We start from the raw sequence: 25,020 nt of genomic DNA, 5'->3' as shown, positions 1-25,020 counted from the left end.
TGACTTCTTCTACCAACACCTCCAACTCCTGTTTGGAAAAGTTCCTGCTACGCTTACTGGCGATATCCTCCATTTTTTTCACGGATATAAACGTCACACGAGTGATCTTAAGTTAATAATCTAAGAACTTCCAGTGAGAAAACTAAGAAGATTTACTAGATATACTAGCCTGGATAACACCAGACTATATCACAAATGAGATTTGAAATTCGAGCGTACACAGTATAGGTATACTCAGGCTAAAGATATACGACAATTCTGAAGAAAAAAATGGTGAATAGCATTTCAGAACATTCTTAGGAAATCCGGCCCCTGGTTACTACCACAGTGCACTGTGTTTTTATCTTGAAATGTTGATCCTTTTACAGTGTTTTATTTAACATTTTGGTTTTGTTCAGTGTTCAGTTGAACTAGAAGACACTCTGATGAGCCAGGCCGTTCATTTTGAAGTACAGATGGAATTTAATTATTAACCAAGAAGGTGCTGGCCAAAATGACAAACTTGAGGTTTAAAAACCGTAGTCCACAAACCAACGGGTGATGTAACGGTGGCCATGTCCACTTCTTTTATACAGTCTTTGGCTTTTTGACATCACAGTAGAAACAATACAAAAAAAATATACAATATTCTTCATGTTGTCCTCGTCTGACTTTTAATTTAAAAGATTCTCACAGATCTTCATTTTCTTTTTAGCTTTAAGTTGGACCAATAGATGAACAAAGAATGAGGCCGGTACAAAGCTTATTTCATAACTTTTTTCTTATATATTTATATATAGCAGTTGTTTTAACAGGTCAATGGTTGAGATCTAACAGGTCATAATTACACTGGAATGAAACACTGCTTGTTGGGCAACTGTAAAAAGGCATTAGTAGGGACACTTGGCTCTCACAGGCGCCAAACCATTCCTTAAAAATATCTCCAAAGAAATACACTCTAAGGCATTGGCAGATAACACACGGACAATATTAAGCTTGAAGACAGAGCGAAAACACATGTGGCAAAAACACATACTGAAGTGCAAGCGTCATGGCAGGAGTCTATCGTTTCAAGCGTCCAATCGAAGACTTTTTGTTTTTTCCTTGGCGGAGAGTCAAATGTGAGGAGCGAACGGAGAAAAAACACCCTCCAACTCTCCTCCTCATCATCATTTGTGCGTCACAGAGAAGTATTAATATAATGACTACAGAGCACAGCATACACACCAGAGCAAACTTTGTACTGTCTCTTCTTCAGTGGAGGATATGAGCTTCAGGAGTTGTCCAATAAGACAGCAAGACATGTGAAGGTATAAACAATTTCTCAGTCCAACACTGAATCCCTCGCCACTTTAGTCTCGTACAGATCTGTTTTTTTTTCCGCATGAAATGGTCGAAACTTAGAGAAAAAAATCCCCCAATACTTGCTCCAAAATAAGCTGCATCTTGTTGTCATGTGAGCTCATGTTGAGGCTACACTGCCGGTCATATGGCACTTTCACATTTTATCGTAGATAGTCTGATCTAGAAGCACCATCAGATGATCAGAGATGTTAAGAAGAACTGGAAAAAGAAAGCAAAAACTCCTGTGTCTAGTAAGAGAAAAATTTAGTACTGTTGGAGCTGGTTGCGTTTCATTTGAACAGTTTACTGGTTTATTACCCATTCATCCATCCATCCATTTTCCTCCGCTTATCCGGGGCCGGGTCGTGTGGGCAGCAGGCTAAGCAGGGCATTCCAAGCGCCCCTCTCCCCAGCCACAACATCCAGCTCCTCCTGGGGGATCCCGAGGCGTTCCCAGGCCAGGAGAGAGATGTAATCCCTCCACCGTGTTCTGGGTCTTCCCCGGGACCTCCTACCAGTTGGACGTGCCCGGAACACCTAACGGGAGGCGCCCGGGAGGATCCTTACCAGATACCCAAACCACCTCAACTGGCTCCTTTAGAGGAGAAGGAGCAGCGGCTCTACTCCGAGCTCCCTCCGGATGTCTGAGCTCCTCACCCTATCTCTAAGGCCCCGTTACCACAAAGGGAAAACGCAGATATGTCCATGCGGTTTGGCCCCTTATTTACACAAAAACCCTGTTTTTATCACAGAAAACAATTATTTTTACAAACTCCGGGCAAAGTGGAGAATTTGGAAAACTGTGGTTATGTGATGTCGTGTCAACTGGGAGAAACAAACGGGGTTTTAGGTCGTCACGCTCATTCTACGCGGCAGAAAATGCTTCACGTCATGTGAGCGCCCTATGTTTACAGGTTGTTTGGCTACCATGGATGCTGTTAAGGTGCTACTCATTTTTATGTTTGTGCAAACGCTTTTGGTCTGTTTGAAATTGAAAATACAACTGCTATACTATATTGAGGAGCAGAGGCGAAGGAGTGCACGTAGGTCAGCATTTTTACTGCAGCTTTCCCATACAACACGTATGTACATTGCCTGCCAAAGTCGCCGCCGCCGATTTTGGATCCGACCTGGGCGAACTGCGGTCTGGTGGACAAACTTCGAGAAAGAAGTTGTCCTCCCGGAGGAATGGCATGAGAAAAAGAGGTTGTGTGCACAATGTTTTTTTTGAAAACGGGGGGGGGGGATATTAGTTTCTCTAAATACTCTGCTATGTATAAACGTGGCCTAAGGCTGAGCCCAGACACCCTACAGAGGAAACTCATTTCAGCCGCTTGTATCCGCGATCTTGTTCTTTCGGTCACTACCCAAAGCTCAAGACCATAGGTGAGGGCTGGAACATGGATGGATCGGTAAATCGAGAGCTTTGCCTTCAGGCTCAGCTCCTTCTTCACCACGACGGTCCGGTACATTACCTCCACTAATTTTGATTTTGAACACATCGTCACAATTGGATCAGGTAGAAATCATAGGACCTTTATAGCAGTAGGCAATAAGACAACCCCCCAACCTTCCCTTGATAATGACATCATCATGTAGCAAAGGCAGATCCAATTCATGGGGGGGCAGAAATCATTTTTCACTTCTATGAACTTTGGTAGACTGGGCCTGGTGTTGGTGTTCACTAAGCGCTCTTCTAGTTTACAGATACATTCTGTTTGGTGGCCACCAATTGATTCAAATGCAACCAAGTTGAGTTAACTTGTGCAGGTCACCCTGTGTCGACACAAAGTTACAGTGCAGTTTTTTCTAGCGCGAAACACCTACAGCAAGTACACACCAGCTCTGCAGACACCATGTCTCCAACTACATACAAACTGTTTGAAGGACAACTTGCTGCAATACTACTGAGAACAAATACCAAAACAAACCAGCAGGTGAAAATCAGTGAGAAAACAAGTATATCGGAGTGAAATATGTTCACAAAGTTCCACTGTATGTAGAAGTTCCAGATAATTGTCTTTGTCAGATCTCCCATGTGAAGGTGCAGTCAGCGCCAGTGTGTGCAAAGTCACTGTGTCAAGAAGCCATTATCAGGACAAAACTAAACAAATACGAAATAAATAATATTTGTGTGTGTTTATATATATTTATATATATATATATGTGGTTCTATACAGTATTTATGATGTTTATTGATTTGATTTATGGACAATTTATTTTGGTTTTGATTTAGTTTTGTCCTAAAAGTTCTTCAGTACATCCACCTGCTCGTTGGATACAAACAGCGACAGACTGGGCTACTTGTGATTGGCTAATCCTCATTAGCCTCCCCACTTTAGTGAAGATGTGATAATAATTCACTGTGCATCACTCCTCCTCCTCCTCCTCCTCTTCTTCTTCCTCCTCCTCCTCCTCCTCCTCGTCATCCTCCTCGTCCTCTTCCTGCTCCTCCTCTTCCTCCTCCTCCTCGTCCTCCTTGATCTCCAGGTATTGCATCTCCTCTCCCTCCTCTTCATGAACATCTGATTTCTGCCTCCCCACCTCACCTTCTTCCTCTGACTCCTCCTCCACTTCCTCCAGAAGGTCCTCCTCTTCCTCCTCAACATCCCTCTCCTCCTCATATGACGAGATGGGTGAGTAGTGCGGGACGTCGTACACGGGAGGGCTGCTGGGAGGGTCGGAGCTGCAGGGAGGCGACGAGGAGGGCGCCGCCACGGGAATAGTGATGGGTACCGGGATGGAAAAAGGAGGAGGCGAGGAGGAAGCACCTGTGCCGGCACTGGTGCCGGTGCTGGTGCGGACCTCCTGGACCTTCCTGGAGGAGGGTTTCTGACCGGTGGCGGTGTTAGAAGCAGCAGAGGGGATGACGGCCATGCCCAGCCCCGAGGTCAGGGACCTGGGGTCGGGCGCGTACTCGCGGATCTCCCCGGGCTCCAGCGGGTCGGGCCCACAGGGGTCATGTTCGCTGCAGCACAGTTTGCCATCGAGTTTAGAGATGAAGAGCAGGCCGTCGCGGTGCTGGTTGCAGTAGGAGCTGGGACACATCTCACAGAAAGACGCCGCGTCCTTATTACAGATGTCACACTGGTGCCACGGACACTCCCAGCGACCTGCAATCAGTAAAGAATGAGTGTCACCCAACGGTTCAAACTTCATAGTTATTATACAAGCAAAACAAAATGTACACGTGTCAGTCTGAAATGGTGCATTAAAGACTACTCACTTAAAAAAAACCCTATGGTTTTGTTTTTTATGTTTAGGATATGAGTCTGTGAAAGTTACTTAACCCTCCTGTCCTCTTGGGTTCCTTTTTGACCCCAAATAATTTTCAACATACGATTAATAAAGGTTAACTTTAATAGAATTGCTTGAAATTTTTAAGCATATGTGCCCCTCTGCATCCTTTATAGATAATATAAATTTAATTTATGGAGCTATGCTGGCTCCCCCTTGCCCTGTGGCATGTCATAAGTCTGTTCATGTTGTGAAAATGTATTATGCTCATGTTGCTGAGGTTTTTTTCATGCTTTTTTTCCTCCTTTCCTTTCCTCACGTGTGCTCATCCTGTCCTGTTTACCTCTGTCATGTTGATTGTTTGTGTGTGTTGTATACGTTTGGATAGGATGATGGCTAATTTCGTTGTAATGGTACTTGTTACTTGATCAATGACAATAAAGGGACTTCTTCTTTTTTTTACGTGTTTTATACATTTTTATAGCACCTGTGGTCCTCAGGGGTCAAAAAGGACCCCATGACATTAGACTGATTTTAGGACATGTATGTCATGGGGTCCTTTTTGACCCCTGAGGAGAATGGGTGTTATACTTTTTTTATTTTTGCTGACATCCAAAAATAAACAATGCTTTGAAAACAGAAGTTTCACTAGAAGTTGACATAACCTACTCTGTACATTCACATCAAGAAATTATTATTTCACTATAACCATTAAAAAATATATTAATGTCAATAATAATGATGAAAAAATATGAAAATTATATTTCAATGTTTTGGTCATGAGTTGCCTTAAAAGGTGAATAAAAAAAAATGGTAATATTTTTTTTCTACATGTCCTAAAACCAAATTTTTTCGAGCTGAGCGGCTCTGCCTGGCTCCGCCTCTTCTGCTACGTAGACAAGATGGCGGCCGTTGAGTGCGTATAGCAGGGGTGGGCAATTGATTTTCCCAAGGGGCCTCATGACTAATACCACGAAGGTTGCAGGGGCAGGACCATAACTCTGAACTAAATTCTGCTCAATATTAATGTAATCGCTTTATAAAACACAGTAAATTATCTGGTTTTGAGCTGCTACTGATAAGAATACATGTTATGATAAGACTGTTAATGTGGAGTAAATCAAATATAGCAGTAAAAAGTAGTAAATACTCCAATCAGTATATCACTTTTCCATTTATTTTAAACACAACTGTAAATGACCTTTAGCAAGGTTCCTATTTATGTTTTTGTATTATATAGCTTGTTTTTCATGTTTGTACATTTTCTAGGTGTTTGACAATGTTGTGATGCTTTTATTTTGAAAAGGTGCCGTCCAGTGTGAAACGAGTGCTTTCATTTTGAAAGGTAGTGACAGGAAATAACCGGTAGAACGGTTAAATGAAAAAACGAACGGTAAATAATAACGAGTGCGTAGTAATTCATATAAAGTTGATATAAAGTATCAAAAGGCTTCTATAGTGGCTGGCTGACAGGACACAAGGTTTGTTAAAGTTTATTTATTCTGTCATATATATTAGTGGCTATATTTGTTGTCTTAACTATAGTAAAAGTGCTTGTTAGCTCCAGTGCTAATGCTAATGTTTGTTATTGTTTTCCCACCTCGTAGCTCTTATGGTGGATTCACAAGGTGACCAAGGAATTTATTTACTTGTTAATTGTTAATTTATTAACTTTATGCAAAAAGCAATAGGTGTTTTTGACAAGGTAGCGAGGTAACTTGGGTAACTTATACGTAAATCGCCTTCAAAATAAAAGCACTGCGGTTGTATTGATTTCTAATTTCTGAGTAACCTCACGCGGGCCGGACAAGGACAGCCAACGGGCTGGATGTGGCCCGCGGGCCGCCCAATGCCCAGGTCTGGCGTATAGTGTACATCGTTGCACACTCAGCGTTTTGACTGTTATGAGGGCAACATCCGGGTCCTTTAGGTACACTTCTTTTCGCCACGATCAGAATCGGAACACCCTGCGTACTCAAACTAAGTATAGTAAGTACAGGAAGTATGGGTATTGGAACACAGCACATGTGTCCAACAGCCCAGATTTCAGCTCATCAGACTGACCTGCAGGCCTCTTGGTGAGGTTGAGGCAGTCGGCGTGGTAAACTTTGGGGCAGCCGGGTCTCTTGCAGGAAACCATCTGTCCTCCGTCTCCGCAGCTGAAACACTCGTCCTCTCGTTCTTTGGTCACCACCACCTTCTTCTTCCTCCTGCCGTGACCCCTCCTCTTCATTTTACGGCCTTTGTCTTCAGATGGAGGGTTGTTCTGGTTTGGAGGGAGAGAATTCAGCACTTTAACATAACTTGTACCTGACTGCATTTTCTCAAGTACAGTTTCAGGGTGCTTGTACTTCATTCGAATATTTATCTAACTTTATACATTTACTCCACTACATCTCAGCGGTAAATACTGAACGTTTCACTGCACTGCATTTGTCTGAAAGTTTTATTGACATTTTTAAGATGAGTTTATCATCCCTTTCCTGTGAAAAACTATGTCTTTGTGTTGTTGTGTTGTCTCTGAGTGTTTGTAATAAACTGAAGGCTGTAGTGTTCCTTTATGTGTTGAGAAAATTATCCTACTTCTTAACTAAATAAACGACTTAAAAACCCTCTTGGATCAGCACGGGCCAAGAAAACAACATTTAATTTTGGAGCGGACCCAAATCACACGGGCGGATACACTCATTACTTTTCACTTTTGTTAATGTTGCAAGATTTGGCATTGCCTTGGCAGAGGTCTGTGCTCTAGAGTGCCTTCTAGTTTGTCTTTGTTTCATTTGCTCTAAAATGTTTATGGAAGCACACATATCCCACGAACAGACTTTAAAATAAATGTGCACATGCAATACAACAATGCCAGAGAAAATGCACAGCCAGCACTCTGTATGTAGGATGTAGGAATGTTGGAAGATTACTTTTGGAATACATAACATATTCTAAATACTTTGGATAACCTTTGTAATGCTTCATAATCATCTTGCTGATCTCTTTTGTAGGAATGTGTCACAAACACATTCCTACAAAAGAGATTAGCAAGATGATAATATGTTATGTTATGATGAGAATACATATGTTATGTATTACAAAAGTAATCTTCGGTTTCCTGCACAATTAACCTATGGCGAAGCCACGCCCCCAAAGTCGATGAGCCATCATAGTGAGCATAGCTAAGCCAATACGATCAGGACATTGTCTGCTTCCCTTCCATTGAAATGCATTGGATTTACTCAGTTTTCATTTGTTTTTATATGTTTTTTCTTTACATTTTCAGTTTAAAATGGTCAATCGGTGTGCATGAGGTACATAGGTATCCCAACAGGCTGGGCCACGGGGCTGATTTTCTACCCTTTCATAAGCCACATCTCAACCCAGATAAGTGTCTGCTCTGGATAAAGTTATGCAGTAGACCACAACACCAACTAAACATGGATAAAATTACCAAGTATGTCTACATCTGTTCTAAGGGAAGTCAACAACGTATTTGAGGCAACATATTGCCACTCTGCTAGAGATGTTCAAATGTTAGAGGTGGGAGCGTGTCTATGTTCCACTCTTTGTATGAGACTGGGGAACATAGGACCCTTTTTCCCCGCTTTTCTCAAAAAGGGTTTTTTCTAAAAAAGGTCCTTTGTTCCCCGAGCGGAATAAAAATTGATAGACAAAAAAAGTTAGAAAACCTGATAATTTTTTTCAATAGTTACAGTGAAATGATAATGTGTTGATGGGAATGTACAGAGTAGGTTATGTCCAATTTTAGTGAAACTCATGTTTTGAAAGCATTGTTCATTTTTGGATGTCAGCAAAAATTTTAAAAAAAGAATCACACCCATCCTCCTCAGGGGTCAAGAAGGACCCCATGACATTAGACTGGTTTTAAGGAAACTCATGACCAACACATTCACATTACATTACAGGGAGCTATATTGTCTTGCATGGTTCTAGTACACTTGTGAAGACTTAAATTGTTGCTTTATTATTGTGATTAGCTGAAAAAACGGTTTGTATTGTTTCTTATCTTTGAGCGTTTCTTTATCAGTTTGGGCAGATTTTGAGCACCTATTGGGCTGGAAAACATCAGACCAATGTGGCAACACCGGCTGCCCTCACCTTTGGCCTGACGCCGAGGAAGCCGCTGCAGTTTGGTGCTCCACATTTACAGACCGTCTTCCCGTTCCCCAAACACTCCAGGTTGTAGTTGAAGGTGAGCTCTGTGCCTGAACAGACACACACACACAATATCACTGCATAAGATTCCTCCATTTACATTTTTTCTCTGTCCAAATATCAGATTTAATTGTTACGTCAGTGAAAAGATAAATGGTAAATGGTAAATGGACCTGCACTTATATAGCGATTTTCTACTCGCTTGGCGACCACTCAAAGCGAGTTACACTACAGACTGCGCTCATTCACCCTTTCACACACACATTCATACTGGTGGCAGAGGCTACTCTAAACGGTGCCACCTGCCACCATTGGGAATTCATTCACACACCGATGAACGCAGCATCGGGAGCAATTTGGGGTTTAGTATTTAGTATCTTGCTCAAGGATACTTCGACATGTAGGCTGCGACGGTCAGGGATCGAACCACCAACCCTTCAGTTGGGGGGGCAACTCGCTCTACCAACTGAGCCACAACCGCCAAAAGATCTGTGGATATGTTTTATTTACCTGCAGCGACGTCAACGAGAGCGAACAGTCCCACCCGGGTGTCTCCGCTGACTGTCCACTTCTGAGTCTCACAGTTGGGTTGGCAGCAGTGGTTCATAAAGCGGGCCTCGTTCCCCTTTGGCCCGGCGTCGATAATTCGATCCTAACACACAGAAGTATTTAGATCCCTTACTTCAGTAAAAGTACTACTACCACATTATGAAATGACTCCACAACAAGTAAAAGTCCTGCATTCAAAACGTACTGAAGTAAAAGTACAAAAGTGTCAGAAAATGTACTTAGAGTATGAAAAATAAAGGTGATCAATCATTATGCAGAATACCCCACTCAGATTGTTCTATATACTCTAAATATGTTATGATATTATTTGTATGTATATGTATTGCATTTATGTAGGCACAATTTATTTAGTTAAGATAGGGCTTTTTAACTACTTAATCCTCTGGGCCCACTCTAATTTAGGACCCTTCCAGTCCCTCGGGCTAAAAAAGTCCACTTTAAAAAAAAACACGATAAAAACTTTACAGATTGATATTTCTTTCTACATTTTTCTGCATAAACGTCTTAAACAATTTCCGCCTTGCTCCAAACTACCAAATGTTTAATGTTTAAACATTTTTATAATTTTAACCCTTTAAATGCCAGTTTGATGCAAAGTGTCACTTCACAAAAATGTAGTTGTTTCCACATAATAAATCATTTTTGGCTGATAGTTTTGATCAGGAGTGAAGTGGATTGAAAAATGTAACCCAAAAAATTGAAAATTAATGACAGTAATATTTTTACATGTGGACATGTCTGCCATCAAGTTGCCATAACAGGGTTTTTACATCTTAAATCTGACACTACACAAAAACTAAAAATGCATCAAAATGTATTTTGTTGCTAATCTTTGACATATCCAAGGCTGTGATAAAAAAAAATGCCCCAGCCAAAAATTTTTTTTTATTGAAAATAACTACATTTTTGTGTTTTTGTCATTGAAAAACAGTGACATCATCGAGTCAAACCAGCATTTAAATGGTTATAATCCTCAAAATCTTTGAATATTTGGTAGTTTTGACCCGGGCGGAAGTTGTTTAAGTGGTTTATGCAGAAAAGAAATAGAAAAAAATATTAATCTGTAAAGTTTTTATAGCATTTTTTTGGAGGTGGACATTTACAGCCCGATGGGTCTGAAAGGATAGTAAATTGTACACAGTGTATTATAGACACAGAAAAATTGAAATTTGAATTTCAAAATATATCAAGGAAAAAAAATGTCTTCCAAAAATCATGTCATTTACAGTATCACAGGCAAAATTATTGCCAAAACAAAAGTGAAAAATGTGCCAGAAAATGTCCCGAGTGGTCCCAGAGGGTTAATATACTGTTATGAGGTCTCTGCAGCTGTACCTTGTCCAAAGTCAGCATGTAGAAGTTACAGATGTCGTTCTCCTGGGCGTGTCTGATCCTGGACCTGCACTCCTCCTCGTCGATCACCTCCCCGACATACTCACTCACAAACTGCCCCTGAGAGAAAAAAACATTCATTATTTATTCCAGCCTCTGAACATGGTCTGATGGCATCTCTGCTGTTATTGACACTAGTGTAGTTACCTTCTTGATGTCGTGGACACAGCGGAGCCCCCAGCCTCGAGACAGCGTCCTGAAGATCTCCACCTGGCTGTACTGACGCTTGGTGAACGCCTGGTTGAGACATCGATCACCTGCCGGGCAAACCTGCAAACATTTACACTTCTTTAAGCTCCTCATTTTGTTTTTGTTTTGTGTAATTTATGTGTTTGGTCAGCTGGGTGGAGACGTGAGTTTGTTAAAGAGGACATTTTTTAGAGTGCAGATAATGTATAACTGTGCTTTTTGTGACTTTTCATGTTTAATCTTTTGAAGAAAAATAAAAGATTTGTAAGGGAAGTTAATGATTTGATGCAGTGCAAATTACTGACTGCAACGTTAATATCTGTGGAAATTATTCTTCCATCTATAATATACATTCAGTGAGTGTGACGGAGGGGTTTCTGTACCTGCGGGTGACATTCATACAGCAGCATGCGATTGATGCACTCTGAGTCCATCCCACACGGACTCTCATCTGTCGCCTTACAGTTACAGCGTGGAATCTCTGACAGGTCGGCTGTGAAGATCTGAACCTTTCCTATTGGTCGATTCACCTGAACGAGTCAAAAATGAAGGACAGACAAAATGTGTAATAGGCTGACATGAGAGACAGGACTTTGAAGTAAGAGCACAAGTCTAACCCTGACCTTGATATGTTTGTATGGAGGAGGCTTCCTGTCGTTCTTCCTGTCCTCCTGCAGCTGCCGAAGCTCCTTCTCCGCCTGCAGCTCACGAAACCGCACAGCCGCCTCCTCCAGAGCTGAGGACAGAGATGAACAGTCAGTCATCGTAGGGCTGGGCGATATGGACCAAAAGTCATATCCCAATATATTTAGGCTGAATATCAATATACGATATATATCCTGATATTTTTATCAAAAAGTGAGAGCAAATGTTCAGTAAAAGTCAAATATAACATGTCACAAGTAGTTTTATTGAAACCGTTTATTTAAGTGAACATAAATACTGTATAACAACAGGAAAACCTTTTTTTTTTTTAAATCAAAGCTCCAAAAAGTGCACATTTAAATAAAAAAAAATCTTAAAACACAAAGAAATTTGACTCAGTTTTCACTTAAACACACTCATACAACCAAGTATGTATTTATTCCAAAAATCAAGCTTTAGAAATGTTCGACATTAATATTATTTTCTCGTTTTCTCGTTTTTTTTTTTTAAATCAACACCGGTCCAAATGATGAATATCAAATATTATATTCATTTATTTTCTGAATCCTGTAAGTGATTTTTATGTCAATTTGCGCAAATTAGATTTTTGAAATTTGAATTCCATATCACATTTAAAAATATATCGATATATTTTTCATATTGATATATCACCCAGGCCTAAGTCATCACACAACCCGAAGGCACAACCAACAACATAAGAAGCCACACTCAATACCTTTCTTGTAGGTGGCATCAACACCTTTCCCCATCTTCTCTTTGCTGTTAGCGTCCACGTCCATATAAGGGAAGACCCTGGCCTGGTAAGTCCACAGGTAGTCATTGGAGCCGAAGAAGTGGACGGGAAACTCCCCGACATCGTGTCTCATTCGCTGGATGTTCTCTGGGATGGTTTTGGGATGGCTGACCTCTGCAGGCCACCACCTTAATGAGTCAGGAGAGGAAAAGTTTTGACTTTTTGAAAGTGACAGAACAGCTTCAGAGACTTTATTATCGAGGGGAGTCTGGCTGCAGACCTGCAGTATCAGGACCGGAAGTTGCCTTTCAAAATAAAAGCGAGCACACTGGAAGCACATATTTTTCGTTCCCCGAGTTTATTTCTTGGTTCTTTATTTTATGAATACATTGTGAAAATCAATGTGTATTGATGTGTTCAATTAAAAAGATTAAACAAATGTATATCTTTCCAGTTCAACTGGATAAGGTGAAAAAACACAAGAAAATATCAAGATAAAAAACAAACAAAATATTTTGTTGGTTTTATTCTACGTATACATCAAATAAAGACCCAAGAAATAAACATAGGGAACGAAAAATATGTGCTTCCAATAGACTCGCTTTTATTTTGAAAGGCTTCAAATCAACTTCCAGACCTCACAGTGCAGGTCTGCAGCCAGACTGTCTTGTTATTATCTGTTGAGTGTACACAATATAATATAATAAAATAAAATCAGGAGTTAAATTGGGCCACCACATAACAAATCACAATTCTTTTTATTTATTTCTGCACTTGTGCGATTTGTAACTGACTGGAGAGTAACATATACAGTGTTAAGGTGCAATCCCCATGTTTATTACAAGAACTTGTAAGTTTTCTAAATATTTTTTAGAGGTTGAGTCACAGATTTGTTATTTTCATATTTTTTTTTACAAAAAAGATCAGTAAGATTTCCACATTGTTTACACTGAAAAGGCCTATTCTGGAGCTTTTGTCATGTAATTATTACATGCTTACAAGACTGGAAGTCAAATCAGAAAGTACTGTAAAGTAGTTATATAAAGCTGTCGTATACATTCATGCATGTTTATCTCATCTAATTATAACCTATAGATGTTGCCAACAGGAAATAACAATTTATATACTGATTCTATAGCATTGTGTTGGTTAGACCAGTGGTTCTCAAGCTTTTTTCAGTGATGTTCCCCCTGTGAAATATTTTTTTAGCCAAGTACCCCCTAACCAGGGCAAAGCATTTTTGGTTGACAAAAAAAAAAGACTTAAAAACAGAGCGCTTTGCCATCAGTGTCTGATTTATTAAACTTTGGAACTGATAAACACATACAAAATTGAAACTTTTGAAAAAAACTATTTCAAACATTTTAAATGTTAATAATCCATGACTAAATGTATTGCAAATATTTCTCATCACTAAAATGTAGTGATTCAAACTAATGTAGTAAAAACAGTGAGCATACAACCATTTAAAAATATAACTGCTACGCTTCAACCACGACTCCATCTTTGAGTTTTCTAGTGATTGACAGGTGATGCCAGGTGGCATATGACAGGTTGGGTCCAACCATCCTGGTATGGGGGACACTCTGGGTTTTTAGGATCATGAAACTGAATAGCCTACTGAATATAAAATTCATTTTATGAACTTATACTTATATTTTCCTAAAATATTTATTAAATAATTATTTTTATAGAATTTTTGCATGGATGCTACTTTTTAAATGTATATTTTAAAATCTCACGTACCCCCTGGAGTGCCTTCATGTACCCCCAGGGGTACACGTACCCCCATTTGAGAACCACTGGGTTAAGACTATAGAAGGATTTATTGCTTGTGAACAGCACAGAAGATGAGTAATTTAAGAAAATAACTACAGATTAAATCACAATCACAACATTAGTGAAAGAATTGGCAATGCAATTAGATTATTTTCCCATGGCTGTGGCTCAGATGGTAGAGCGGCCATCAGTCGACTGGAAGCCTTTGGATAAAATCGCTATATAAGTGCAGTCCATTTACCAAGTCGTTCAGCCCTAATTTTAAATGTGAATGTTATGATATTATTGGTAGCAATTGGTAATGCCAACTTATCTATACACGTTATGTTTTAATTTTAAAGAAAAACATTATTGTATTGTAATATTAAAATACAAAAAAAAAAGTTTTTTTTCTTCTTTTTTTTTAATATGCAATTTTGGGCATTTATTGTCAAATAAGTGCACAATATGAACAGCGATGTAATATAAAGGGGTTAAAAAATGCTTTTTCATTGCATCTTGACCTTGAAAATATTTTTATAGCTTTTTATAACTTAACTTGAGAGAAAAACTGACCTGTAGCGGCCAACCTTCACCCAGAGGATGTCCTTGTAGCGAGGTTTCTTTCCAGCCTTGCAGTCGTTGCAGTACCAGCTGCCTTTAGGCATCTCCATGTTAAGACATTCGCGGTGGAACGCAGCAGGGCAGGACTCACAGCACAGCAGACTGCCCCCTGGTGGCCAGGAGGAAGACAACACAACTTTTTAACTGTTGTTTTAGGGTAGCATGTGAAGGTTGGCTAGCTACTATTTGGTGAGAGCTCCATTATGGTTACTGGTGTTTTCTGTAATAATCTGTACAAAGCAGTTTAGCTTCCTTTAGATTCTTGCTTTGGTTTATGGCACATTGAGTGTTTTATTTGCAACTTTCTGGTGAACATAGTGGAGCAGTTAAAGAGCAACATCTATTGACGTCTGTCCGTCCTGGAGATGGATCCCTCCTCTGTCTCTCCCTGAGGTTTCTTCTTCTTTTTCCCCTGCTAAAAGGTTTTTTGAGGAGTTTTTCCATGGCTGCTGTGAGGGTCTAAGGACAGAGGGTGTCGTACCATGTACAGTCTGTGAAGCCCTTTGAGGCAAATCTGATATGTGATTCTGGGCTATATAAAATAAAATTGACTTGACTTGACTAAAGAGAGTGACCAAAAGCAGAGATAAGTTTAAGGTGAATATTGGACTTAAATTCATCCAGTGAAGAGAAACTACTCCAAATGATTGCTACTGCCACAGAACTGCTGGACATGTTTAAGCAACTAACACATTTGCTGTAACAACTTTATAAGATATTGTACACTAGTCGAGTAAGTACATAATGTACACAGTGTATTACATGGAAATGTATTAAGAAGTATCCAAATTGAGACACAGTCAGTGCGTTTACATGACACTTGAAAAAAACAAAATTTTGCCTTAATCTGACTATAACTGGACATTCAGTTGTCTTGCATGTAAACGTGTTAGTCCATGTTAATGTCGGAGTTCTCCAACTCTGAGTAAGACATCCAGTGCGATTGGAATAGGATTTTCGGCGGCATGCATGACAAGACAACGCATGCTCCACTCGCTCCACCCCCCCACCCCTCGTGCTTTGACCCGGAACAAAAACATTTAAGAAAGCCGGTCACATTAGCCAGTCGCGTTAGCCGGTCACATTAGCCGGTAGCCGGTCAAATTAGCCAGTAGCCGGTCGCATTAGCCGGTTGTACTAGCCGGTCGCATTAGCCAGTAGCCGGTTGCATTAGCCGGTCGCATTAGTTGGTCACATTAGCCGCTAGCGGGTCGCATTAGACGGTCACATTAGCTAGTCACATTAGCCAGTCACATTAGCTGGTAGCCGGTCGCATTTGCCGGTCGCATTTGCCGGTCATATTAGCCTGCCACAGTAGCCGGTCAGTAGTGACGGCACAAAGTGTCAAACTGAGGTCAACTGGAAAGGGGGTCATATAAAACCGCTCATGTCAGTTATTCGATTTTCTCAGTTGCATGTAAACTGGAACAAGGACAGAAGTCTGATTAGACGCCAAAATCGATTTTTAGCATAGCTCAATTAAACTGTAAAAAAGTGTTGATGGAGACCTGGAGTCTCCACTGGTTTCAGGCAACTGGTTCCTGCTACTGCTAGTTAGCCAGCTTAAAGCAAAAATGTGAGATGTCAGATTTATGTTACAAGTTTATTAGCTGTTCAGTTCCACCCAGGCTGAGGCTTCAAGTAATCAGTAATCCTGAATGTGTACCTTCAGTGCAGACGAAGCACCAGCTGACGTTGACATGTTCGTGGTTCTTCACGCCGCGGCGGGGGGTGAAGTGGTTGGGACAGATGATGCTATTGTTGGAGAGCACGACGCTGCCTGCTGCCATGCAGAGGTCTGTAGCATGGTAGGCTACAGGACAGCGCACACACCTCACCAGACGACCTACAGGGGAACAAACAGACAGTCAGAGCACGGAAGCTGCACCAAACATCTCAGGTTATCACAGAAAAGTGTCCGAGTGTCCTCCGGTTACCTTTAGAGATGGACGAGCTGTTGGGGTTGGTGATGAAGCAGGTGAGACAGACGTGGATGGAGCAGCGGAAGCCTCGGTTCACAGGAGCAGTCGGGGCGAAGCTGGCGATACACTCGCCGTGGTAGAACTTCCCACACACGGGAATCATGCAGCGACGCACATCCTCGCTGCGCTTTTTACATACAAAGCAGGTGTGGATACCTGACACAAGACAAGTTCACAGTCACTATTCAATTTCAATTCAATTTAATTTTTACCCTTTTTTTCTTCTATTTATTACCTTTTTCTTTTTTTTTTTACAATTATCAACCCAATGGCATGAAAAGAAATGAAATTAATTTTTTGGGGTTTTTTTGTTTGTCGATACAACAATCAAAGGTCTTTTTTTTGTGCTCTGTTGTTCCTGGTTTTTCACGATGCAATAATAATAGTAATATACACCTCTATGGAATCAGCACAATCAGAACTCAAAAATGTCTTTTGTGTAGTAAAACACAGTTATATTGCCAAAAATTAACAAAATGACACAAGTCACGTTTCTTTTATACTTTATATCACAAAAAAAGTAAAAAAAAAACAACTAATATTAGTAAAAAAATGGTGGCTCTGGAAGCTGTACATATTGAACTATTAATATTTTTACAACACTATCTTGCTCCACTCTGATCGGCATCCAAGTTAAATCGTTTTTTAAAGGATCTGGTTAGTGTACCACATGAGATACTGTGAAGTTTTGCGGAGGGCCGGACCAAAACTCTGAATTAAATTCTGCTCAAAATTGATTTCATCGCTTTATAAAATGCAGTAAATTATCTGGTTTTAGAGCTGTTAGTGGTAAGAAAACATGTTATGATTAGACTATGTTAATGTGGACTAAGTCAAATAAAGCAGTAAAAAATAGTAAAAACTCCAAACATTATCTTACTTTTCCATTTATTTTCAACACAACATATATTCAAGCCACAAAAACAATATAGAGCATGTATGTTATGCAGTAAACCAACAATTTATTAATTCTATGACATTGTATTGACAAGGTTACAAGGTAAGTCAGTGTTTTTTGTGGAATGCATTTCTGTGAAGGTGTCTATGCACGCACGCATGTACGTAAATCGCCTTCAAAATAAAAGCACTGTGGTTGTATTGATTTCTAAATTCTGGGTGACCTCACGTGGGCTGGATGTGGCCCCCAGGCCGCCTAATGCCAACGTGCATGCACTAATGGTGTAAAGAGTTTATTTTTGGCAAAAATGTAAATGGGAGAAGAGAAATCAGAGCTGCATGACTCAAGTTAATTAGGACAACCACAGATTTCATTGTGCTTAGATGACAACCCGCTTAAATACTATTCAGTATGTACTGTACTTCTCTAATGTTTTTTGCTTTGTTTTCTGTAAAATTCTGTCCTTTTTATGTTTATATATGTCCTCTTTTACAACATACTTAACTAATTATAATTAACTAACTATAATTGTCTTAGATTTACTCATCTATTGACCATCATTATTATTATTTTTCTATCTATATATTTTTACTTTTTGGGGTGGGGATTCTGTTCTGAGTGTTCCTGTATGTAAAAAAAATGTAAATGGGATCTGTAGAATATAGTTATTTTGATTAAATATCCCTATTTTAAGCTTAGATTAGTTTATTTTTCCAGATGTAAGAAAACATGTTTTTGAAACCCACTGGTGGGTTGTAGTTCAGAGGGTTAGTATCTCTATCTCTATTTACAAAGAAGGTTTTTAAACACAGACATACCTGATTTGCACTCCGGACACACAAATTTCCCCCTCGGGGCCTCGGCCAGAGAGATGCAAGCTAGGTGGAAGGCTCCACAGCACTGACCCTCACACAGCAGCAGCTCCCCCGTCTTCTCACACACCTGAAACAGGACAACAGCCAGCTTTAAAACACCTGACAATGTATAATAAGAGGGATTCAAAGTGGCTGTTAAGGTAAGTCAAGTGTGTTCAACCAATCAATCAGACTTTATTTGTATAGCACTTTTCATACAAGCGAGATGCAACACAAAGCGCTTTACATAAAAAAGAAAGGAGAAAATAATGATAATAAAAAGATAACAAAACATAGAAACAAACACCCTCCAGCCCACCCAGGTTCATCCCACCCATCCTATTAAAAACAAAGCACAAACTGAGGAACTGAGGAGGCGCCATCTCAACATGGAGCAGTGAGGAAACACTGGAGGCAGGTTATAAATTAATTAGATAAAGGATAAAGTAAGATAAAATAAAATAAGATAAAATGATATATATAATAATAATAAATAAAATAAATAAAAATGTAAAAGTCAATAATGAAAATGGAAAGTATATATATATATATATATACATATATATATATAATAAAATAAAATAAAAAATAAAAATAAAATAAAAATAATAAAATAAAAAGCTAGATAAAAAAGATAAAACAATAAATAAACAATTAAGACAACTAGAGCATGATAAAAAATACATATAGAGATAGACTAATAAATAGTAGCAGTGTTGCGTTTCTATTTCCTGTGTAGTCTGACAGGTAAAGTGTGGTATTATATCCATGCTGGAGCCCAGTCTGACTTATTGATTTATGTTTATAAAGAGAAAGGGAGCATATATTTGAACTTTACTGTGCTGGATTTCTTTTGCAGGTTTTTTTAAATCTATGTATACATTTACAGATTTCTTACCGCATTTACAAATCTCAATACACCAAGTGTGAATCAAGGTTATCGTAGTTAACGAAAACTAACGAAATAACGAAAATTTGAATTGAAAAAACATTTTCGTCAACAGAAATAAAAATAAAAAAAGAGAGTTTAAGAAAAAAAACGGTAACTAACTGAAACTGTATTGTGTGGTTACAAAACTAACTAAAACTAACTAAAATTATAGTGAAAATGTCCTTCGTTTTCGTCTTTGTCAACTTTTTTCATACATAATCCAGTGTTTCTATTTCTCCACCACTGAGTGTGTGTATTCCTGCTTTGTGGGCTTCCAGGAGAAGTGTGAGTGAAATTACCGTAATGACACCATGTTGGCTGTAAAGAGCAACTTCTCATTTTTCAGAAAACATTGGAATTTTCCGGATTACCTCAAACCGTTCAGTTATTAAGGTAAAAGTGTCGCGGGCGCAAAACTCTGTAAACTTTGGATGTTGTTCTTTCACTGTGTGCAAGTGAAAGTCTTCAATTCAACCATCATATTACGAATCACGTTTTTTTGCGGCGACGCTGAAATTCCAGCAGCTGCAGCAGAATACATGTTGAGAAACACTGCATAATCCTTTCTAATTGATATGAAATGTATTTATTTAGCTCCAACTAAATAGCTGCTGGTTAGTGAACATGCAGGAACACATGGTAAATATGTTTAGTGAGACTGGGATGTCTACACTCCAACCAACCTTCAAAACACTTGGAACTGTAAGAGTTAATAACCTTATTGGGGCTGAGATGGATAAACCAAAGGAAATAAAGGCAAAATTTATTATGACCTCTTTGAATCTGGCACCCAACACATAGCCCATTACAAAAAACTAAAACTAACACTAAAACTAATAAAAACTAAAGTAAAACTAGCAAACTCACTCACACACTCTAAAAACGAATTAAAACTGAATTTGAAAACAAAAATTCACCACGAAATTAAAACTAAAACTAATGAAAAATCCCAAACTATTATAACCTTGGTGTGAATACAGATTTGGAGTTTTTTTTGATTACATACAGATGGCTCCTGATTACAAATTTGCAGATTTCTGTATACATTCACAAATCCGTGTGTGCATTTAAAGGTTCGTTTACACATTTACAAACCTGATTGACCCTGAACCCGAAGACCTGTTTCCATCAGTAAATTGGGACTCACTTGACATATGTTCTCCTTCATGGAGGCAGGACCTCCTCGGTCCCCTATGATCTTCCTCGAGGGTAAAAGTGCGTCGTCACACAGCAAAATGTCCTCCTTCATGGAGGAGAAGCTGTGATCCAAGGTGGATGGGTCCTCCTAAAGAGACAAAGGACACACTGAGACAGGAATATATCAGGGCTTATATCTAGCTTTAATCACAGGAGGTCACAGCATCTGAAGAGGGGTGCATGTGCTGAGTGGTGGGGAAAAGACCTGAAGAGCTGTAGAGTTGGTTTGTCAGCTCCTGGTGACTCCTAAGAGCTTAGAACAGCAGTGGACTTCTCCTAAATATTGGCTATTGAGATAAAATTAATGTAATAAATTAAGAAAGTTTATAATTTCCTTCTAGACCTAAAGGTGGGACTGAATAGGAGTCAGGTAATGACTGATTTCCTTCTCTGAAAAGGCTGATAAATATGGGTCCTAGTTAAATCAGGGCTGCAAAATAAATCAAATTTTAATCACGATCACCATTTCGGCTTCCCATGATCAAATTCCCGTGATAGAGCGATATTTAAAATGTATCATTCCCTTCATAGAACAATCTGTATTAAATGTTTTTTTTTTTTTTTTGCAAAGGTAAAGCTGACCGTCTGATCACGCACGATCATAACATGAGGCTGTTTAGTTTGTTTAATAAAATGACAAGGTATAGATCTGTTCTATAGGAAAGGTAACCTTAAATGACTTCTGTTGTGATCTGGTGCTGTATAGAAAATAAAATTTAACATAATTAACTTGACATTTAAGGGACCCAAATGAAATGGAAAGGGAAATGTGTGTGAATATGTTATTGTTAACCCATCTAAGCCAGGTAAGCATTACCGCATTCTTACCATTAAAACCGTGAGCGCTGTTGCGTTTTTCTAAATCAGATACGTCGTTTTGTAGTATTTGTAGTTTTTTCCACCTATTTTCGGTCTCTTGGCCAATGAAATGCATACATGTGGGAGTGTCGCAATGCATCATGGGACTTTTCCAGAACTTTGAAATCATGTTGGAAGACGACTATAGCGGAGGGAGCTCAGATATAACAGCTATAAGCTCTCAAATACTTTTTGAATTTCATTTCTATCTGCTACAGAGGCTGAAAAATCAATTATGGAGTAGGAAGCGTTGACACTTCTGTTGAATTTCAAGAAAAACTTCAGGTTTTAGGGGCTTATTTTAAAATCGCCCAGAGGTTTTACAGGCATTTTTCCAGACGTTTTAGGCCTAAATGGGTTAATAACAAAAGTAGCCTAAAATAACAACTGCTATCTCTACTACAGTGTTGAGAACCCATTAGTTAAACAAACACATTATATTAAATCAACAAATAATTGTGATTATTAATCAGGATCTCAATATTGATCAAAATAATCGTGATTATCATTTTAGCCATAATCGTGCAGCCCTAAGTGAAGTATAGCATAATTACAGTAAATCATTCTCTAAATACTTCCTACATACAGTGTGAACCGGGAGAAAAAAGATGGCTGAAAAAAGAGCTAGGAATTTAACTCCAGGATCCTTGGTGGGAGAGAGCCAAACTACAAGTGAGTAGCTCCTCATCCTGTGCCCGTCTTAACTTCATACAATTCAAAGTACTGTATAGAATGCATTTCAGCAAAGCAAAACTAGCAAAGATTTTTCCAGGCAGGAGTGAAGCTTGCAATAGACAGTATAGTGTAAGTATAGTATAGAGCAGCTATTCTCAACCTTGGGGTCCCGACCTCAATTGGGGTCGCGAGATGATTTCTGGGGGTCGCCAAATCATTTTGGAAGTCAGCTCTGTCTCCACTGTGTTAAAATGTTCATGTGTTAAAGTGTTTTAGTCTTTTTGGTCATTAAATGCCATTTTTTGGTAATTTTGTGTCTTTTTTGGGTCATTTTGTGTCTTTTCTGGTCATTTTGTGTCTTTTTTGGTAATTGTGTGTCTTCTTTTAGTCATTTTGTGTCTTTTTTGGTCATTTTATGTCTTTTTCTGTCAGTTTGTGTCTTTTTGTGGTAATTTTTTTGCTTAATTTTATGTAATTTTTTGGTCATTTTGTGTCTTTTCTGACAAATCCCAAAGTATCAAGTTTTACTTTCCAAGGAGTCTCTGGCTTGAAGCTGACTGTTACACACTCAGGAGGTCACAATGGACCTTTAGACTTATAGCAAAGGACTTAGATTAAAAGTAACAATAAAATATATATTTTTTTATAAATGCACAGACAGAGAGATGTTTTAGTTGTTGTCTGCTTCATTATTTGTCCAAAATTTGTCGTTTCAACTGAGTTTGTATGATCTGAACTGTGCATGTGAGACTGTGTTCAGTGAGCGGGGGTCACGGACAACATGCATGTTAAATTGGGGCCCGCGACTCAAAAAGGTTGAGAACTACTGCCATAGAGTACAGTAATAGTGGCTTTGTCCCAGCTGACTTAGCCCATACTTTGTGGTCATGCTCGAGGCTAACAGGGCTCTGGAAGAGCTTTTTCAAGATCATGAGGTTCTAGGTCAGGGGTCTGCAACCTTTAAGAGCAAAAGAGCCATTGTTGGCCAAAAAAAAAGAGTAAAAATATTGGAATGGAGCCACAAACCTTATTTCAAGTCTTACAATGAAGATAAAACAGCATATTAGGGGCAGCTATGGCTCAGTTGGTAGAGCATTCATCCAGTGATCGGAGGGTTGGTGGTGATCCCCGACCATGGTAGCCTCAGCCACCAGTATGAATGTGTGTGTGAATGGGTGAATGAGCGTAGTGTGTAGTGTAAAGCCCTTTGGATAAAAGCGCTATATAAGTGCACCCCATTTACTAAGTTTAAATTATCCTACCAACATTACTAATAGGTCATAATGAGCATTTATTTATATGATTGTGTAGAAATGCAATGAGGACCCAAATGCAAATTCTTAATTGAAAGCGAACCTGGCTAGGAAAAACTCAAAACTTTACTTGAAGTTTGCAGAATTTAGAGTTTAAGACACCGGATTGTGAGCTTTTGCAAGCAACAACACTTTTTAGTTGATTACAAATGCCTTATATAAGCTACACATTTTTATAATTGAAGAATACAAATTGCCTTGGGCCTACACCGATGAAAATGTTAAGAAATAACCATTTCAGTCTGTATAATTCTTTTGTTACAGTCACAGGGCGCCACTGCAGACGGCCTGAAGAGCCACATGTGGCTCCAGAGCCTCAGGTTGCCGACCCCTGTTCTAGGTGGAGCTATGACTCCCTGTCTGCTCATTGCTATTTTTGGAGTTCCCTCAAATTATTCAGAACTCAGTAAGAAGACATTAAAGGTTTTAGCTTTTTCCTCTCTGATTGTCTGCAGGCGTATCCTTCTACACTGGAAGTTGCCTAAACCCCAGCAGAACAATCTTGTCAGACTGACCTAATGTCATTCCTTAAATTAGAAAAAATCTAGAGAAATCCATAACATGGAGAGAATGACATATAGACTTAGAATGAAGGAAAATGTCAATTTGACTAAATGGGAGTAGTGGACGCGATGGGACACAGTTGGGAATACTTGAAATGTATCTTATTCATATTCTTTCCTCTTATATCTGTGAAATTTAATAATGGACGCATGTAGCCATGACTGTACTTTCTTTCTTTTTGTTGTTCTCTTTTCAGTTGTATCTGGGTTTTTTCAACCGCTTCACCCATAAGATGTAATACATGGATCTATATGTATACTTTGATGTTTACATGTGGAGTGGAAAAATGTCAATAAAAAATTAAGTTTAAAAAAAAAAAAAGAGAAAAAATCTAATTTTCCCTCTGAGGGTCAACTGAGAAATTCTATACTGCATAGCAGCCTCTTATCTCATATTTGATAATGTAGCTACAACTCCTACGGTGTTGGAGTTAACAACACTTCTTCTCTTATTCTCTTACATCAGTATGAATGTACGAATGTAAAGTGGTTGATAAGATGTTCTGTTTGAAAAGGGAAGACCAACTGGGGTGGGGGGTGGGATAATGTTTCCTATGATTTCTACTTGTTTGTTAGTTTGTTTATTTGAGGGGAAAAAAATCCTGCATTTATTTGTAAAGGTCATGTAACATGATGTGATGTGTTTCAATAAACAGATTTATTAAAAAAAAAGAAAAAAGAAAGATGGCTGACCTCTGGCTCTACTGTGTCCTTTAGCTCTTCTGTTTGAGGCGCATCAACATCTGCTGACGGCATCTCCACCTGGGCGGGCTCGGGCGGGGCCGGCCCCGGTGTGGACGGAGCGGGGGAGCTGGGAGGGGGGTCTGTGGGCGAACAGGCGGGAGCTTCTGTGGGTGTCGGCGTGGAGCTGGAGGCTGTCAACTGCTTACTCTTTGATTTTAAAGATGGCGGTCCAGAATCTGGGTGTAAGAAAGATGTGTTAGAACCAAGCTTATAATAGTTTGGGATTTTTCATTAGTTTTATTCAAATTCAGTTAGCTTTAATTAGTTTTTAGAGTGAGTTTGCTAGTTTTAGTTTAGTTCTTATTTTTTGAAAATGCTTAGTTTTAGTTCAGTTTTTATTAGTTTA

General features: G+C 39.2%; 1 protein-coding gene across 1 annotated transcript in view; it reads right to left on the bottom strand.

The window, feature by feature from the left end:
• Positions 1-438: 438 nt before the first annotated feature.
• nsd1b (nuclear receptor binding SET domain protein 1b) overlaps positions 439-25,020 on the bottom strand; it is a 40,708-nt gene continuing 16,126 nt past the window's right edge. The window contains exons 10-24 of the mRNA XM_059351703.1: positions 24,624-24,850; positions 20,472-20,609; positions 18,358-18,481; positions 16,597-16,797; positions 16,326-16,505; positions 14,612-14,768; positions 12,260-12,465; positions 11,502-11,614; positions 11,262-11,408; positions 10,837-10,959; positions 10,633-10,749; positions 9,238-9,379; positions 8,671-8,777; positions 6,625-6,826; positions 439-4,436 (exon numbers count right to left, since the gene is read on the bottom strand). Of these exons, the coding sequence (XP_059207686.1) occupies positions 3,694-4,436; positions 6,625-6,826; positions 8,671-8,777; positions 9,238-9,379; positions 10,633-10,749; positions 10,837-10,959; positions 11,262-11,408; positions 11,502-11,614; positions 12,260-12,465; positions 14,612-14,768; positions 16,326-16,505; positions 16,597-16,797; positions 18,358-18,481; positions 20,472-20,609; positions 24,624-24,850 (2,927 nt within the window). The 3' untranslated portion in view covers positions 439-3,693. The remainder of the gene's footprint in view (positions 4,437-6,624; positions 6,827-8,670; positions 8,778-9,237; positions 9,380-10,632; positions 10,750-10,836; positions 10,960-11,261; positions 11,409-11,501; positions 11,615-12,259; positions 12,466-14,611; positions 14,769-16,325; positions 16,506-16,596; positions 16,798-18,357; positions 18,482-20,471; positions 20,610-24,623; positions 24,851-25,020) is intronic.

The sequence above is a fragment of the Centropristis striata genome, chromosome 15 (assembly GCF_030273125.1).
Source record: "Centropristis striata isolate RG_2023a ecotype Rhode Island chromosome 15, C.striata_1.0, whole genome shotgun sequence".
Classification (NCBI taxonomy): domain Eukaryota; kingdom Metazoa; phylum Chordata; class Actinopteri; order Perciformes; family Serranidae; genus Centropristis; species Centropristis striata.
Note: the sequence above shows the minus strand (reverse complement) of the source record. Positions and strands in the feature narration are given on the sequence as shown.